Below are 17,312 nucleotides of genomic sequence, written 5' to 3' on the forward strand. Positions count from 1 at the left end.
AATCTACAGTTGATTTAGTCGACTGAAATTTATTTTGGCAGGCCTTGATGGCATCGTAATGGCTGATTTTACACTTGGTTGTGTGCTGACGCGGTGCGACGCGTTGTGAGCTTGTAGATCTGCTATTTTCAGCATCCAGCACCTGAGACCAACCAAACATAAAATGACTCTTCTCCACTAGTCCCTCCCTCAACGTTTTAGTCTAGTTTTTATTGTCAGTTCTTTGCCCTGATGAAGACCGCAAGGTCGAAACATGTAGGTTTTTAGACAATAAACTTTGTTTTATTTTAAACTCCTCGAGTGCTCGGATCTCATCTCCTTTTTCTACTAGTTTTTATTTTGTTGAAGAAATTGTCAAGATATTTAGTCTTAGTTTTATTCATCACAGCTTAGTTTTTTATTTAATTTTCGTCAGTGAAAAAAACGCAGTCGACAAACATTTTGTCGTCATAGTTTCAGTCGACGAAATCAACACAGATTTTTATATTTTTCCACTTTTAGTCAAATATTTGAGTATTTTTTTTTCCACCACTGGCTGCTGCTGTAGCGTACGCTGTAACTGGAATGAATATTCATGACTTGGGTGAAGAGCAGAACAATGCAGACACTCTCTCGTCTCTTCTGACTGTGAATTAGCAGCCATAATAACCTATTAAGACCCAGACTTATTGTATAATGGTGTCCCCACTAATGGTAGAATTTCATACTTAAGCTATTGAAAAATTGCAGATATACAAGCTCAATGCAAGCTTGTAGATCAGCTATTTTTGAAAATTCATGATTTTTTTTTTTTTTTTTTTGCAAATCTTTGAACATAATATATGTTTATAACATTCATATAACATTTGTAACTCAAATCTTTGTTTCTGGGGGGGGGGGGGGGGGGGGGGGTCCCTGATACAACATAATATTTCAAGATGGGGTCGGCAGCCAAATACATATATAATTCTAGGGGGTCCTTGACATGAAAAGGTTTGAGAACCGCTGACATAGGAACATGCGTTTTTCAAAAACCTTAGAAGGATTTAGAAGACATTTGTAGAAAATAATATTCAAAGGCTTGCACAAATGTTCAAAAAATAGCAGATCTACAAGCTCGCAGCGCAGCACTCGGTGCCGCGGTGTGAACTTGTAGATCTGCTATTTTTTTTTATAGTTAAAGCACAAAATAACGGTTAAATTAATAATGTGTAATAATCCGTTCCCGTTCCTAATGGCATAAACGCACATCATTGGGGTCCATTTGGGACGCGGTAATGGATGCATGAATGTATTGACCTCGCGGCCGGCTGCCTGCCGCGTAAATATACATAAATTGATGTAATTTACATCTTGGAGTGGATTAACCTGATAATGTGGACGGAAAGCTTTAATCTCTGTGGTACCGAGCGCTCTCTGTGCCTTCATTTAGCTCCGAGAGAGAGTAAATATCTGTACACTCTCAGAGCCATATTTTGACAGCGCAAAAAAAGCAGTTCTTACCCCCCGGCTCCACCGGGGGCGTCGAGCGTCGTGTCAAGGCAACGCTGCAGGGAATGCTCCGGTTTTAATCAATGAAGGGAGCTCCACTGCCGACGGCAACGTCAACGTCGGACACTCCTGTGACAGCGTCCAAACCATAGACTGTAAAAAGATATGGACGATGCAAAGCCATTGATTTCTATGCTGCGAAAATGATGTTTTTTTTGTCCCTTGTATGGGTGTCGCCATCATTGTTTTAATGGTACCCCAGGAATCACAAGGAATGCTATTGGCTGCCAACGGTCACATGGAACCGCAGGGATACATGGGAGAATGTGGTGTTGAGCCTCCCGAAATAAAACACACAAAGAAGAACACAGCAGGCTAGTATCAGTTTAGTTGGACACTCCCCCTGCAAATTTATCATCAATTTTAACATAAATGGGACCATATTTGCACAAAAGGCATATCATGGGGATTGAAAGGGAGTTTTTCACAAGCGACAGGAACCATAAAGTATTTATGACAACGTTTATTAAGGTTAGAAAATCAAAGGGGAAAACGAATGGGGTCCACGTAGATAAATTATTTTTGCTACCTCGCGGGGGGAAAACAGCGCAACTAGCGGCCAAACATAGGACGTTTTAGTTCCGTATTGGATTTGTTTTAAATCGGCGGAACTATGCCCCTGGTCCAAACTCGAAAATCGCCCTGGTTAAATTTTTGGACGGTGTCCACAAAGTCCAGTCATGTATAAATTATGATTAAATGTAATTGCATTGCATTTAAATATAAATATATATATATATATATGTGTGTGTGTGTGTGTGTGTGTGTGTGTGTGTGTGTGTGTGTGTGTGTGTGTGTGTGTGTGTGTGTGTGTGTGTGTGTGTGTGTGTGTGTGTGTGTGCTTTTCTGCCGTTGGCTATCCACTCACGTCATTCACAATGGTGACTAGATGTCCCAAAAATCACAACAGGCTGGGAAACAACAACTCATGCATGGGACGTGTTGTGAGCTTGTAGATCTGTCACTTTAACACAGCATACATTATAATTTTTTAGGCATAACACTATAGTTGATAATGCTCATATCCTCATCTGATCTTTGATTGAAATATCAACAAGTTCACGTTCAGCGGAGCCAGTCGGACGTCGACGTGACGGCGTCAATGACGGCGTCCGACGTTGGCACGACGCCGTCATTTTGGTGGAGCCCTAGCCTTAAGGAGAGTCCGCCTTGCGAATTACGAGATGGAGGCGTGAATAATTACCATCTTGCTATTATGAGCATGGTATGGTGCACACAACGGGAAGGTGATGATCGCATTAGTCATGGGCGTGTTTGGCTGTTATTTTAATCAGACCAATCAACGAGGCGGCTGTTGTTCCCTTTAAGGTCCTTAAAGAGCTGCTCTGAAGGACTGTTTGAACAAAAGAAAATGGGATTTTGACATGGCCCATTAAAAATCGGTCCTTGACCCACAAATGGGTCCCGACCAGTGGTGTGTTCTAGACTTTTTCAGAGGCCATACTATAATCTATGATCCGCTGCTATTCGTGTGGCCAGGGCAGACACCAGTGCATAATGCCTATCAGATACGCTACTTTGAAACGTTCAAGAGGGCATATACGCTTTAAATAAAAATAAATCTTCACAGCATACTCCCGCGTGACAGGTAGAACAGAGCACTGGTCCCGACCCACTGTTTGAGCATTCTACAGTGTTTTTACATATAGTTTGTTTCCCTCCCCCCCTCCAACCCTCCAGGCCACCCGGACCCTCCCTCGTTGTTCCGACGGGTCTCTGCGTCGCACGACTCCGTCACTCTGGAGTGGATCCCTGGATTCAATGGAGGATTACCTCAGAGGTTCAGAGTCAGGTAAAGAACTACAACAATGGAGGATTACCTCAGAGGTTCAGAGTCAGGTAAAGAACTACAACAATGTAGGATTACCTCAGAGGTTCAGAGTAAGGTAAAGAACTACAACAATGGAGCATTACCTCAGAGGTTCAGAGTCAGGTAAAGAACTACAACAATGGAGCATTACCTCAGAGGTTCAGAGTAAGGTAAAGAACTACAACAATGGAGCATTACCTCAGAGGTTCAGAGTCAGGTAAAGAACTACAACAATGGAGGATTACCTCAGAGGTTCAGAGTCAGGTAAAGAACTACAACAATGTAGGATTACCTCAGAGGTTCAGAGTCAGGTAAAAAAAAACTACAACAATGGAGGATTACCTCAGAGGTTCAGAGTCAGGTAAAGAACTACAACAATGGAGGATTACCTCAGAGGTTCAGAGTCAGGTAAAGAACTACAACAATGGAGCATTACCTCAGAGGTTCAGAGTCAGGTAAAGAACTACAACAATGGAGGATTACCTCAGAGGTTCAGAGTCAGGTAAAGAACTACAACAATGTAGGATTACCTCAGAGGTTCAGAGTCAGGTAAAAAAAAACTACAACAATGGAGGATTTCCTCAGAGGTTCAGAGTCAGGTAAAGAACTACAACAATGGAGGATTACCTCAGAGGTTCAGAGTAAGGTAAAAAAAAACTACAACAATGGAGGATTACCTCAGAAGTTCAGAGTCAGGTATAAAGAACTACAACAATGGAGGATTACCTTTTAAAATTCTAAACTTTATTTTGAAGTATCAGTCTGAAACGGAAGCCTCTGATTTTCTGAACCAATCAGAAGGGACCAGCCCTTCAGGGGATGGGATGGTCACGTGATGCATAATGTTTTCGTTTGTAGCTTCATTAGCTTGCAGGCGGCAGGCATTGTCTGGGGCTGCTTAAATATTTTAAGTAGCTCTATAATTAAAAACAGCTGTGTTTGGCGGAATGCCAGCCATGGAAATCACACAGGGGAATGTAATCAAAGGTTCATTTATATTCAAAAAGTCTATCTATGTCACACAGCAAGTTTTTGTTCACAGGAAGTAATTAAGATATAGCCTTTTATGGACTTTTGATATAAAAATACACAAAAAATGGTGTATTTATTTGTTTGCATCTAGTGTTAGGAATGCTCATATTACCACAGATATGCTCTAAAAGTGTGAAAAACGTATTTTTCACTAGGTCTTTTAAGGACATACAGTTTTAAAGAGACATCTCATTAAAAGCCATCTAAGATGTAAGACAATTAATTATAATTCATTACAGTTGTAACGTGGTTGATTGACAGATACCGCTGGGCGGGGTCAGCCAGCTTCCTGTACGTGGACGTTTTCCCGCCCAGAGCGACCATCTTCACCGTGATTGGTCTGTCGCCCGGCACCGCCTACAACTTCTCTGTCAACGCCCTGAACACCATGGGAGAGAGCCGCTACGCCGACCACGACGCAGTACTCACCATCACCACCCAGGGTCAGTGTGGAGTAGGGTTATTTCACGTGCAGTACTCACCATGGCCATGAGGGTCAGTGTTGAGTAGAGTTATTATAGTTAAAGGAAAAATAGGTAACTTTAAGACTATTAAAAAATATATATGTATATACATTTTTAGCAGTCATTTCCCTTCACCAGTAACTATATTATTGTGTTGGGGTGTTTCCTTACAGAAAGACACATCCCCTGGCTGTATTTCTGTTCTGTTCCACTCTTTATGTTGACATTAAATGTCAACAGAAACAGCGGAGGGACGTTTTTGTCAGGGGGAGCTCAGCCAGAGCTCTTAATTACTCCCTTTGAACTTCAAAGGGGTTGTGCACTAACTCACTAAGGTGTATTGATTGGGCCATAAAAGTGTCAAGTCCTCGTTAGTGATCTCTCTAATCAATGAAAGCATCAAAGACAACTACCTGTTTGATGCCTGTCATAGAGGGGAGGGGGAGGGGGGAATGTTTTTGTGTACACACAAGCTTGCACATTTTGCCTTTAAATAAAACTAACCATATGCAGTACTCACCATGGCCACCAAGGGTCAGTGTTAACCCTTCCAGTGCCAGCCCCTAGAGGGCGCCAAAGAATGCCAGGGTATGTCCCATAGGCGATCCGGGGACTCGCGTTGCAGTGACGCGCGTGCTCACGTTCGTGCACGTCATGAAAAGGTCCCGGATGAAAATGGCTACAAAATAGCTATTAGCTTTTTCTCATTTAAAAGATCATTTTTCGGCGATTTCGCCGTAAATAAACCTCGTGCCGCCTCCCTAAAAACACAATCCAGAGAAAATGACCTTCAAAGATATGGGTTTGCATTGGATCATTGCAAACCCATGGATCATTTTATTCATTTCATTAAAAAAGCCGCATTAATTCGGGATCGGCTCACTGGACGTCGTGCCGCCGGCGGCGCCGAACATTCGGTGAACATTGGGGGGCTCAAAAATGTATTTTAAACCATTTTTAATGGAAGCCAGGACCGCCCACGGCTCTACAAGCAGCTCAGGGTAAGTAAAAAAAAAAAAAAAAAAATGTATTGGATTGAAATAAAGCCGAACTTGTTCGGGATCGGCACGTAGGGTTATTATAGTTAAAGGGGAAAAAAACATCCATTTTCAACATTGAACTATATGTCATTAACACATTGACCGCCATTTTAACATACCTCCGTACTCCCACCTGCCATTCGTCTCCATAGACTTCCATGTAATTGGGTGTGCACGGATCATGCACACCCATGCCTAGATAATGCACCACGTGTGTCCACATTGCTCACAGCTTTCAAACAAAAAAATCCGAATGGAAATCCGTTCAGGCATTCATGAGATAACAGCCACTATGTTTAACAAAGATGGCTGCCAAAATGGCTGCCATGCTTGAAAGATGGGGTTGCTATGGCGGTTAAACATGCAATTTCGCGATTGCTATCATGCCTACTCCATTTTTTGGGGTCAAAAAAAAAATTTGTTTTTTTTTTTTTTTTTTTTTTTTTTTAAATTCTCGGGACTATCGGGCCTGGCGGGGAAAGACATTGGAATAATCTCGGGACTATCGGGCCTGGCAAGGAATGAGTTAATATACCTTAGAGCAGGGGTTTTCAAAGTGGGTGACGGGGCACCCTGGGGTGCCGCGACGGCAGTCCAGGGGTGCTGCGAGATAATTTGATAATATTTGAAATTTATTTTGACACTTGAAAAAATATATAATTAAATATATAACTAAATATATTTAGTATCATTTTGAACTTGTAGTACAAAGTTATTTTCAGTCAGTTCTAACCAAAATGGCTATTATCTCAACGTTTTCCTCGTAACATAATCACTAAAATATCGTCACTGTCGGGCAGAAACCTCGTACCTCGAAATTTCAAATGTACATATTTTGCCCTGCTTCATCATACAAGACCGTCCGTCGCACAAAACTAGTGAAAACAGCGGATCTACAAGCACACAACGCCTCGCGATGCAAGGCGTTGTGTGCTTGTAGATCGTCTGTTTTCACTAGTTTAGGACATTTTATATATAAATATAAGGTGCTGGGAGTGAAAATTATAATGTAGGGGTGCCTCGGATTAAAAACAATATTTATAGGGGCTGCCTTAGAGGAGTTAGAGATGCTAGTGTGGAAATAAGAAAAAAGAATCACACCCAATGTGAAGTGAGCGGTGGTCGTGCTTGCATAACGTCTTCAGACTAGGATATAAGTCTAGGATGTACAGGCTACAGACACACACACACACATTGCTATGGCAAAACATGAGGAGAAATGGCTACAGACACACACACACAGCCACTCTATGGAGCGGTTTACCACTGCTCAAAAAGGTCCTTCTGTGTTGCCTAGAACTGGAGGATCGATTGGGAACCTGTTGTCGATGGGTTTTCTCCTCTGCGTCATCAGTGCCCACACCCTATACAGTAGGTGGAGCTGGCGAAAGGGCCTTTCTGTGTGGAGTTTGCATGTTCTCCCTGTGTCTCCGAGGGTAGATACCCGCACGAAAATAACATGCAGTAATCCTGTACTGTGAGAAACAAATGTAAGGTGCATTAGCTTATCAACATGCAGTCTGCAGCCCCAGCAGTGTGCAGGTAATGTGCATAATAATATATACATAACGCATAACGAGCAGAAAACATGAATCCATAAAATCTCTAATGATGCTTTGTTGGAATCCTGCTGCACAAGAACAAAGACAACCTGTCCTCGTTGGGTATTTAAAACAATGGTAAAAACACTGCATTCATTTGGAGCTTTTAACCAAAACGCTTTACAACGTGCATACATTCACACAAACACACAGACACGCACGCATACATGCAGGGGCGTCACAAGGGGTAGGACTGTGGACTGTGGACTGAGTTACTAGGCCCAAGGTGGAGGGGCCCTAGAAACTTTAGCTATTGAAAAATAGCAGATATACAAGCTCACAGCGCTGCGAGCTTGTAGATCTGCTATTTTTGAAAAGTCATGAAAATGTGCGCAAATCTTTGAATATACGTATGTATTTTTAAGTGAACATTTGTAACTCAAATTTTGCTTCTGGGGGGTCCCTGGAACTAAATATTTTGAGATGGGGGGTCCTTTACATGAAAAAGTTTGAGCATCACTGACATGGAAACATAGGTTTCTTGGCACACATTTTCACGATTTTTCAAAAATAGCAGATCTACAAGCTCGCAGCGCGGCACTCGGTGCCGCGCTGTGAGCTTGTATATCTGCTATTTTTCAATAGTTAACATTCATGGGGGGCCCGCAGTGAATCCTTGTACCCAGGGCCCAGAATTTGGTGTGACGGCCCTGCATACACGCACTCACGCACACACACACACACACACACACACACACACACACACACACACACACACACACACACACACACACACACACACACACACACACACACACACACACACGCACACACACGCACACACACACTGACAAGACAGCAGATTAAACCATGCAAGGCACCAAACTGGAGGGTTCGGTGCAGGGGCGTCACAAGGGGGGGGGGGGAGAAAGTGGGACTGACTTACCAGGGCCCAAGAGGGAGGGGGGCCTTAATTATTTTATACTTTAGCTATTGAAAAATAGCAGATATACAAGCTCACAGCACGGCACCGAGTGCCAAGCTGCTATTTTTTTAAAAGTCGTGTGTTTGCACACATTTTAAAATGTGTGCAAACCTTTGAATTATGTATTTTTAAGCGAACATTTGTAACTCAAATGTTGCTTCTGGGGGGTCCCTGGAACGAAATATTTTGAGATGGGGATCCGTGGCCGAATACATATTATTTTGGGGGTCCTTCACGTGAAAAAGTTTGAGCACCACTGACATAGAAACATAGGTTTTCCAAAAAAAGGATTGAAGACTTGCACAAAATGTTCACGATCTAAAAAAAAATAGCAGATATACAAGCTCGCAGCGCGGCACTCGGTGCCGCGCTGCGAGCTTGTATATCTGCTATTTTTCAATAGCTAAAGCACAAAATAATGCGTAATAATGCATTCCCAGTCTAAATGGGTTAAACCCCTTCCTCCCCCTATGAAGAACATTCATGGGGGGCCCCGCAGTGATTCCTTGTACCCAGGGCCCAGGATTTGGTGTGACACCCCTGGTTCACTATACTACCTTGCTTAAGGACACTTGGATATTTAAAGCAGAGGGAAGCTGGGGGTTGAACCCTAACCCGGGAACATTTCATTTCCACGAGTTCTGTTATTATTCAAGGTTAGCTCTGTACTAGTAGTCAGGGAAAACTAGCAGAATATCTGTCAAATCTGGGAATAAATTCCTTACCAAACAATTTCTTCACCAATGTGTTCGTAAAGGTGTCTAGTAACATATCTAACAAAGATTGAAATTCAACATCCCTAGCAAAATGTTTGACAGCTAGGGTAATTCTGGGTCTCATTCACTTACTATAAGGGAAAAAATCACTCCCAAAAATATGCTTTAAGTGGGATGTGAGGGGTCTAACTAGGTGTTTTTAATTATTCTGAATCCATTGCAAGCATTTGTTTTGCACGAAAAACATTCCTTGGGACAAAAATGGACCCCATACACCTTGTGAAAAGTGATGACTCATCACTAAACCATCATTTCTTTGCGTCTGATTTTGGCCCAATTAATGTCTTTCGTGCAAAACAAATGCTTGCAATGGATTCAGAATAATTAAAAACACATAGTTAGACCCCTAACATGCTACTTAAAGCATATTTTTGGGAGTGATTTTTTCCCTTATAGTACAGTGTATAGTAAGTGAATGAGACCCAGAATTACCCTAGCTGTCAAATATTTTGCTAGGGATGTTGAATTTCAATCTTTGTTAGATATGTTACTAGACACCTTTACGAACACATTGGTGAAGACATTTTTTGGTAAGGAATTTATTCCCAGGGTTTTATTAAAATTCCCTGACTATAGGGCATTAACGAAAAAGTCGACAAGTTGACTCAGTCGACTTCATTACACAAGTCGACTCCCACCGGAGAAAGTCGAAGTTGAAAAAAAAAAAGTTTCTATTGTGAAAATAGCAGATCTACATGCTCACAACGCCTCGCGTTGCGAGGAGTTGTGAGCTTGTAGATCGGCTATTTTCACATATTTGACAATTTGGACAATGTTTAATTTGTCATTTTAGAGGTAATAAAAAGTCCTTAAATTGGCACTTTAGAAATGTGCAGATACCCTCTATCTATACACTTAAACGTTGTGTTGGTTTGTTTACTGTTGAGTGAGAAAACAATGTTGCTCATTAAGTTAATCATCTGGGGACCCTCCACAATAATTGGGGGGGTCGTGTGTGATGTGATGACGTTATCAAACGATAAAGTCGACTTTAACTCAACTTTTTACTGCGTCGAGTTGGCTTGCAAAAATCACAAGTCGTTAATGCTCTACTCTGTATGTGTGTCTGGTAATATTATTGTCTGTTCTTTCTGTATGTCTGTTGCAAAATGTTAATTTTGACAAGAATGTCCACCTGAGGGGGCACGGTGGCGCAGTGGTTAGCGCTTCGCCTCACAGCTAGAAGGTCCTGGGTTCGATTCCCGCCGGGGGACGCTGTGGGTGCTGGGGGTGTGTTTCTCCCTCCGCATCATCAGCGCCCACACCCTAGGTAGGGTTGGCGATAGGGCCTTTCTGTGTGGAGTTTGCATGTTCTCCCCGTGTCTCCTAGGGTTGATAACCTCACAAAAACATGCAGTAATCCTGGTCTCAACAATGCCTCCCCCTGGCCAGCCGGGGCGCTTGATGGAGGGGAAAGGAACTGGTTGGAATAACGTGTTCCTTCCACACGCTACGTCCATCCCGGGGAAAATCCCCCCTGTCAGGTGAAAAGAAACAACTTGGACTACTCATGCATTGAAGGAAGCATGAGGTCAGTCCGTTGTCTCCCCATGTGCGGCAGAGGGAGAGCAGAGCCCAGGATTACATAGGCAATTGGCACTGGGTGAAAAAATCGTGGGATAAAAATGAAGAGAAACAAAAAAAGAATGTCCACCTGCGTTGACCCCTGCTCTGCTTGAATGTTGTTTTAATGTTGTGTTGTTGTGTTTTTCAGAGGAGCCTGAAGTCCTGCCCACCGACACGGTTCTTCTGAAAGAATCTGGTATTTTTAATATTTTACTCAATCATTTCTTCACATTATTTAATTGGAGTCCTGAAAAGTAACGTTTGTATTTATTTTTTTCAAATGCATTTAGTTATACTTCATGTTAACTTTATGAACTTAAATAGAAATATGTTGGACATAAAAAAGATAATAAAATGTTAAAGGGATCCCTGGCTAATACGACAAATATGCCTTAATACATTGTTAAATGTCAAGTGTGATCTATCCCTATGGAATTTATGGCATGCATGTGAAAATAAAAACAAACTTAATACTTCCTATGGTTAATATGAGCATCAAATCAGTATTTCAAATGTGTTTTTTACAGTGTATAGTACGTGTATAGCACGTACTATAACACTATAGCACTACTATTACACACAGTGTATAGCACGCACGCACGCACGCGCGCGCGCACACGCACGCACGCACGCACGCACGCACGCACGCACGCACACACACACACACACACACACACACACACACATACACGCACGCACGCACGCACACACACACACACACATGTGTCAACACAGACTCGGTAAAGTGTGTTCAGGTTCCGAATCGATCTGTTTTCATTATCTTCACATAATTCCACTTCCTCCTCCCTGAGTCTCTCTGATCCCTCAGATTGTACACTTTTCATTTATTTATTTGATATGTTTATTTATTTAAGCGTTTTCATATCATGGCCGTCAGGTGGAACCTGGTATGTCCAAGACATACTGTAGACAGACTTTTCATAAATGGAGAAACAGAAAAATAAATAAAAATAAGCTGTGCTCCAATGCAATATGCATTACAATTGAAATATGGAGATTGGAGGTTATAAGTGGAGTTGGATTTAACTGAAAAATAGCTATTGAAAAATAGCAGACCCAAGCTCACAGCGCCGCACCGAGTGCCGCGCTGTGAGCTTGTAGATCATGCTATTTTTGAAAAATAGTGGGGTTTTTTGCAAGTCTTTGAATACGTGTATATCTTTTTAAAGGCGAACATTTGTAACTCAAATCTTTGCTTCTGGCGGGTCCCTGGAACAACATATTTCGAGATGGGGGTCCACGGCCAAATACATGTAATTTTGGGGGTCCTTGATATGAAAAAACTTGAGAAGCACTGATTTAGAAGAAGGATTTAGAAGACATTTATGGAATAGAGTCAAAAATATTTCAAGACTTGCTAAATTGTTTTGTGTGTGTTATCCTTTAGCCTAAATGTTTTTGTTGTGTACCTACGTGGTGTTTATCTTATTTTTAATTATTTTTAATTATCTTTACGAATAAATTATTTATTCAATCAATCTATCAATCTCTCACCAAATCGACCAATCAAAACCCAGGTTCGGGGCTTCCAGCCTATGTGACGATAGCCATCGCCTCGACGGCCGGCCTTCTGCTGTTGATCTTCAACGTGATTGGCTGCTTCCTGGGACTGAGGAGGCGGAGGGAACAGAGGCGGAGCCAGACAGGTAACGATAGCGACGTGGGGTTGTTGAACTTTTTAACACTTATTTGAACAAAACAAAAAGTGCTTTAAAATTCACTCCAAGCATTTCCTAACTTTCCTCTTTCTTCTCATCAATTAATTCTTCATCTCTCTCTCTCTCTCCCTCTCTCTCTCTCTCTCTCTCTCTCTCTCTCCATCTGTTCATCCCTTTGTTTTGTTTTCCTCCGTTGAAACGTTCATTCGAGGGACGGTTCGCTCATCCTCTCGTTTCTCGTCTCGTTTCCTCCCACTCTGTTATTTGCATAGTTTCCGCTGCCATATCGTTATTTGCCTATTTAGGTACTTCTCTGATGTATCGTGACTTTATTTATTCATTTATATAGCAGTGCTGTTGACTAACACTGTATTGTTCTAGCTAATATTCATTCTTTTTCCTTTTTTTATATATTTATACACAGAGAGAGAGGGGGGGGGGGGGGGGGGGGTCTCAAAGTGGGGTCCACGGACCTCCTCCAAGGGGTATTTTTTCCCCCTTTTTTTTACACTCTATTCAACTCTGACTATTCGAAAATATGTCCCGGTGGGGTCTCCTCACTGGCCAGGTGAGCCAGTAGGATACAACAGTACGTCCTCCTGGTGGGGTCAGTAAGATACAACAGTACGTCCTCCTGGTGGGGTCAGTAAGATACAACAGTACGTCCTCCTGGTGGGGTCAGTAAGATACAACAGTACGTCCTCCCGGTGGGGAGTACGTCCTCCCGGTGGGGGCTCCTCACTGGCAGGTGAGCCAGTAGGATACAACAGTATGTCCTCCCGGTGGGGAGTACGTCCTCCTGGTGGGGGCTCCTCACTGGCCAGGGGAGTCAGTAGGATACAACAGTACGTCCTCCCGGTGGGGGCTCCTCACTGGCCAGGTGAGCCAGTAGGATACGACAGTACCTCCTCCCGGTGGGGGCTCCTCACTGGCCAGGGGAGTCAGCAGGATACGACAGTACGTCCTCCCGGTGGGGACTCCTCACTGGCCAGGTGAGTCAGTAGGATGCGACAGTACGTCCTCCCGGTGGGGGCTCCTCACTGGCCAGGTGAGCCAGTAGGATACAACAGTACGTCCTCCCGGTGGGGGCTCCTCACTGGGCAGGTGAGTCAGTAGGATACAACAGTACGTCCTCCCGGTGGGGGCTCCTCACTGGGCAGGTGAGCCAGTAGGATACGACAGTACGTCCTCCCGGTGGGGGCTCCTCACTGGCCAGGTGAGCCAGTAGGATACAACAGTACGTCCTCCCGGTGGGGGCTCCTCACTGGGCAGGTGAGTCAGTAGGATACAACAGTACGTCCTCCCGGTGGGGGCTCCTCACTGGCCAGGTGAGTCAGTAGGATACAACAGTACGTCCTCCCAGTGGGGGCTCCTCACTGGCAGGGTGAGCCAGTAGGATACGACAGTACCTCCTCCCGGTGGGGGCTCCTCACTGGCAGGGTGAGTCAGTAGGATACGACAGTACGTCCTCCCGGTGGGGGCTCCTCACTGGCAGGGTAAGCCAGTAGGATACAACAGTATGTCCTCCCAGTGGAGGCTCCTCACTGGCAGGTGAGTCAGTATAGGATACAACAGTACGTCCTCCCGGTGGAGGCTCCTCACTGGTCAGGTGAGCCAGTAGGATACGACAGTACATCCTCCCAGTGGGGGCTCCTCACTGGCCAGGTGAGCCAGTAGGATACGACAGTACGTCCTCCCGGTGGGGGCTACTCACTGGGCAGGTGAGCCAGTACGATACAACAGTACGTCTTCCCGGTGGGGGCTCCTCACTGGGCAGGTGAGTCAGTAGGATACAACAGTACGTCCTCCCGGTGGGGGCTCCTCACTGGCCAGGTGAGTCAGTAGGATACGACAGTACGTCCTCCCAGTGGGGGCTCCTCACTGGCAGGGTGAGCCAGTAGGATACGACAGTACCTCCTCCCGGTGGGGGCTCCTCACTGGCAGGGTGAGTCAGTAGGATACGACAGTACGTCCTCCCGGTGGGGGCTCCTCACTGGCAGGGTAAGCCAGTAGGATACAACAGTATGTCCTCCCAGTGGAGGCTCCTCACTGGCAGGTGAGTCAGTATAGGATACAACAGTAGTACGTCCTCCCGGTGGGGGCTCCTCACTGGCCAGGTGAGCCAGTAGGATACAACAGTAGTACGTCCTCCCGGTGGAGGCTCCTCACTGGCCAGGGGAGCCAGTAGGATACGACAGTACATCCTCCCAGTGGGGGCTCCTCACTGGCCAGGGGAGCCAGTAGGATACGACAGTACGTCCTCCCGGTGGGGGCTCCTCACTGGCCAGGTGAGCCAGTAGGATACGACAGTACATCCTCCCGGTGGGGGCTCCTCACTGGCCAGGTGAGCCAGTAGGATACAACAGTACGTCCTCCCGGTGGGGGCTCCTCCCTGGTAGGGTGAGCCAGTAGGATACAACAGTACGTCCTCCCGGTGGGGGCTCCTCCCTGGTAGGGTGAGCCAGTAGGATACAACAGTACGTCCTCCCGGTGGGGGCTCCTCACTGGTAGGGTGAGCCAGTAGGATACAACACTACGTCCTCCCGGTGGGGGCTCCTCACTGGCCAGGTGAGCCAGTAGGATACAACAGTACGTCCTCCCGGTGGGGGCTCCTCACTGGCCAGGTGAGCCAGTAGGATACAACAGTACGTCCTCCCGGTGGGGGCTCCTCACTGGCCAGGTGAGCCAGTAGGATACAACAGTACGTCCTCCTGGTGGGGGCTCCTCACTGGCAGGGTGAGTCAGTAGGATACGACAGTACGTCCTCCCGTTGGGGGCTCCTCACTGGCAGGGTAAGCCAGTAGGATACAACAGGATGTCCTCCCAGTGGAGGCTCCTCACTGGCAGGTGAGTCAGTACAGGATACAACAGTACGTCCTCCCGGTGGGGGCTCCTCACTGGCCAGGTGAGCCAGTAGGATACAACAGTACGTCCTCCCGGTGGGGGCTCCTCACTGGTCAGGTGAGCCAGTAGGATACAACAGTACGTCCTCCTGGTGGGGGCTCCTCACTGGCAGGGTGAGTCAGTAGGATACGACAGTACGTCCTCCCGTTGGGGGCTCCTCACTGGCAGGGTAAGCCAGTAGGATACAACAGTATTTCCTCCCAGTGGAGGCTCCTCACTGGCAGGTGAGTCAGTACAGGATACAACAGTACGTCCTCCCGGTGGGGGCTCCTCACTGGCCAGGTGAGCCAGTTGTATACGACAACAACAGCAGTGACAACACACAGAAAAGGAGTTGTTGTCGCTGCTGTTGTTGGAATCAATGGGCGTAGCGACTAAACTGGGACGAACAGGGGGAGCAGAAAACAGCTCCCACACAGAGGGCTTTCTGTGGAAACATCCTCTAACGCTAAGCCTCTTCCTCCCCCCCCCCCCCCCCCCCCCACACACAGAGGGGGCTTTCTGTGGAAACATCCTCTAACGCTAAGCCTCCCCCCCACCCCTTTATCTCGCCCTCCAGAGGCTCTGGGAGAGAGAGAAGACACCGTGTCCAATCAGAAGAAGAGCACAGAGGATGAGGGGTGAGCTGTGTTGCCATGTCTGTTTGTTATAGGTGACTTTTGGGCTTGTTTTCTTCTCTTAAGGTGTCTTTTCTAAGTGTTATGGTATACTGTATAGCTGTGAGGTGCAGTTTTTTTTTGGGGGGGGGGGGCTTGTAATCTAAAGCAGGGGTTCCCAAACCTCTTTGTCTCAGGGCACCCCATGAATATTGTTTTAATCCGACCGACGCACCCCTACATTATGATTGTCACTCAAGCACATCGCGAGGCGTTGTGTGCTTGTAGATTGGTTGTTTTCACTAGTTTTGTGCGATGGTCTTGTCTATGATGAAGCAGGGCAAAAGAAGTACACATTTGAAACTTGGAGATACGAGGTTTCTGCATGACAGTGACGATATTTTAGTGATTATGTTGCGAGGAAAACTCTGAGATAATAGCCATTTTTGTTAGAACTTTGTACTTCAAGTTTAAAATTATACTAAATAATATTTTTTCAAGTGTCCAAATAAATTCCAAATATTATCAAATGATCTCGCAGCACCCCTGGACTGCAGTCGCGGCACCCCAGGGTGCCCCGTCACCCCAGGGTGCCCCGTCACCCACTTTGAAAACCCCTGATCTAAAGTGTATTTTGGGCTTGTTTCCTAAATGTGGTTCGTATCCACGTATCCACACCTGAAAACATTCTTATTTATTTACTTTTGCCAGGGACCCCTGCACCAGAATTGTGTTCTTAAAATGTATAGGTTTTAAAGTGCTCATGTAGAGTAGCGAAGTCATGAAGTCACTCGCTCATCCCCCGGTTCATGGAAGTATAATTTCTCTACTGTATGGAGAATAACATCGAGTCATCTTAGAATCGTCTCATAATTAAACAAACAGTCTCAGCGATATTGTCGGGGAGGTGGCTCTGTATGGTTTATGATAGTCAGTCACTCATATTTGATGCAGTCTGTTTCTGGTGAAAATGTAACTAACTGGGCGACAGTAACATTAGCGTTTTCTCACCATCAGTTGATTCTTCATATCCATATGAGTCAAACCGCTGAGATCATGTGTTTATGTTTGGAACACAGTTCTTATGACACGATATGAAAAAAGACCACATAAACCTAACCTCTGTAAAACTATGCCCAATTCTAAACCTATCCTTAACCTCAGTAAAACTATGCCTAACTCTAGCCCTAACCTTAACCTCAGTAAAACTATGCCTAAACCTAACCCTACCTGCCGACGCTGGTGACACGAAATGAGCGGCTCCGCCTGGAGCTGTGGTGTGAATCATAATAACGCGTAAATGACGTCAAACTTGGTTACTCTATTGGCTTCTTTTGGGATAGTTTTCATAGAAGATCTCTCGCATAA

At 45.1% G+C, this 17,312-nt stretch overlaps 1 protein-coding gene across 1 annotated transcript in view; it reads left to right on the forward strand.

Moving 5' to 3' along the window:
* Positions 1 to 17,312, forward strand: part of nphs1 (NPHS1 adhesion molecule, nephrin) — a gene marked incomplete at both ends in the record, with an annotated part of 157,936 nt that overhangs the window by 126,036 nt on the left and 14,588 nt on the right. The window contains 5 exons of the mRNA XM_080744253.1: positions 3,232 to 3,343; positions 4,655 to 4,836; positions 10,914 to 10,961; positions 12,304 to 12,432; positions 15,908 to 15,968. Coding sequence (XP_080600379.1) covers positions 3,232 to 3,343; positions 4,655 to 4,836; positions 10,914 to 10,961; positions 12,304 to 12,432; positions 15,908 to 15,968 — 532 coding nt within the window. The remainder of the gene's footprint in view (positions 1 to 3,231; positions 3,344 to 4,654; positions 4,837 to 10,913; positions 10,962 to 12,303; positions 12,433 to 15,907; positions 15,969 to 17,312) is intronic.

Source organism: Nannobrachium achirus, assembly GCF_963921795.1.
Source record: "Nannobrachium achirus genome assembly, chromosome: 2".
NCBI lineage: Eukaryota > Metazoa > Chordata > Actinopteri > Myctophiformes > Myctophidae > Nannobrachium > Nannobrachium achirus.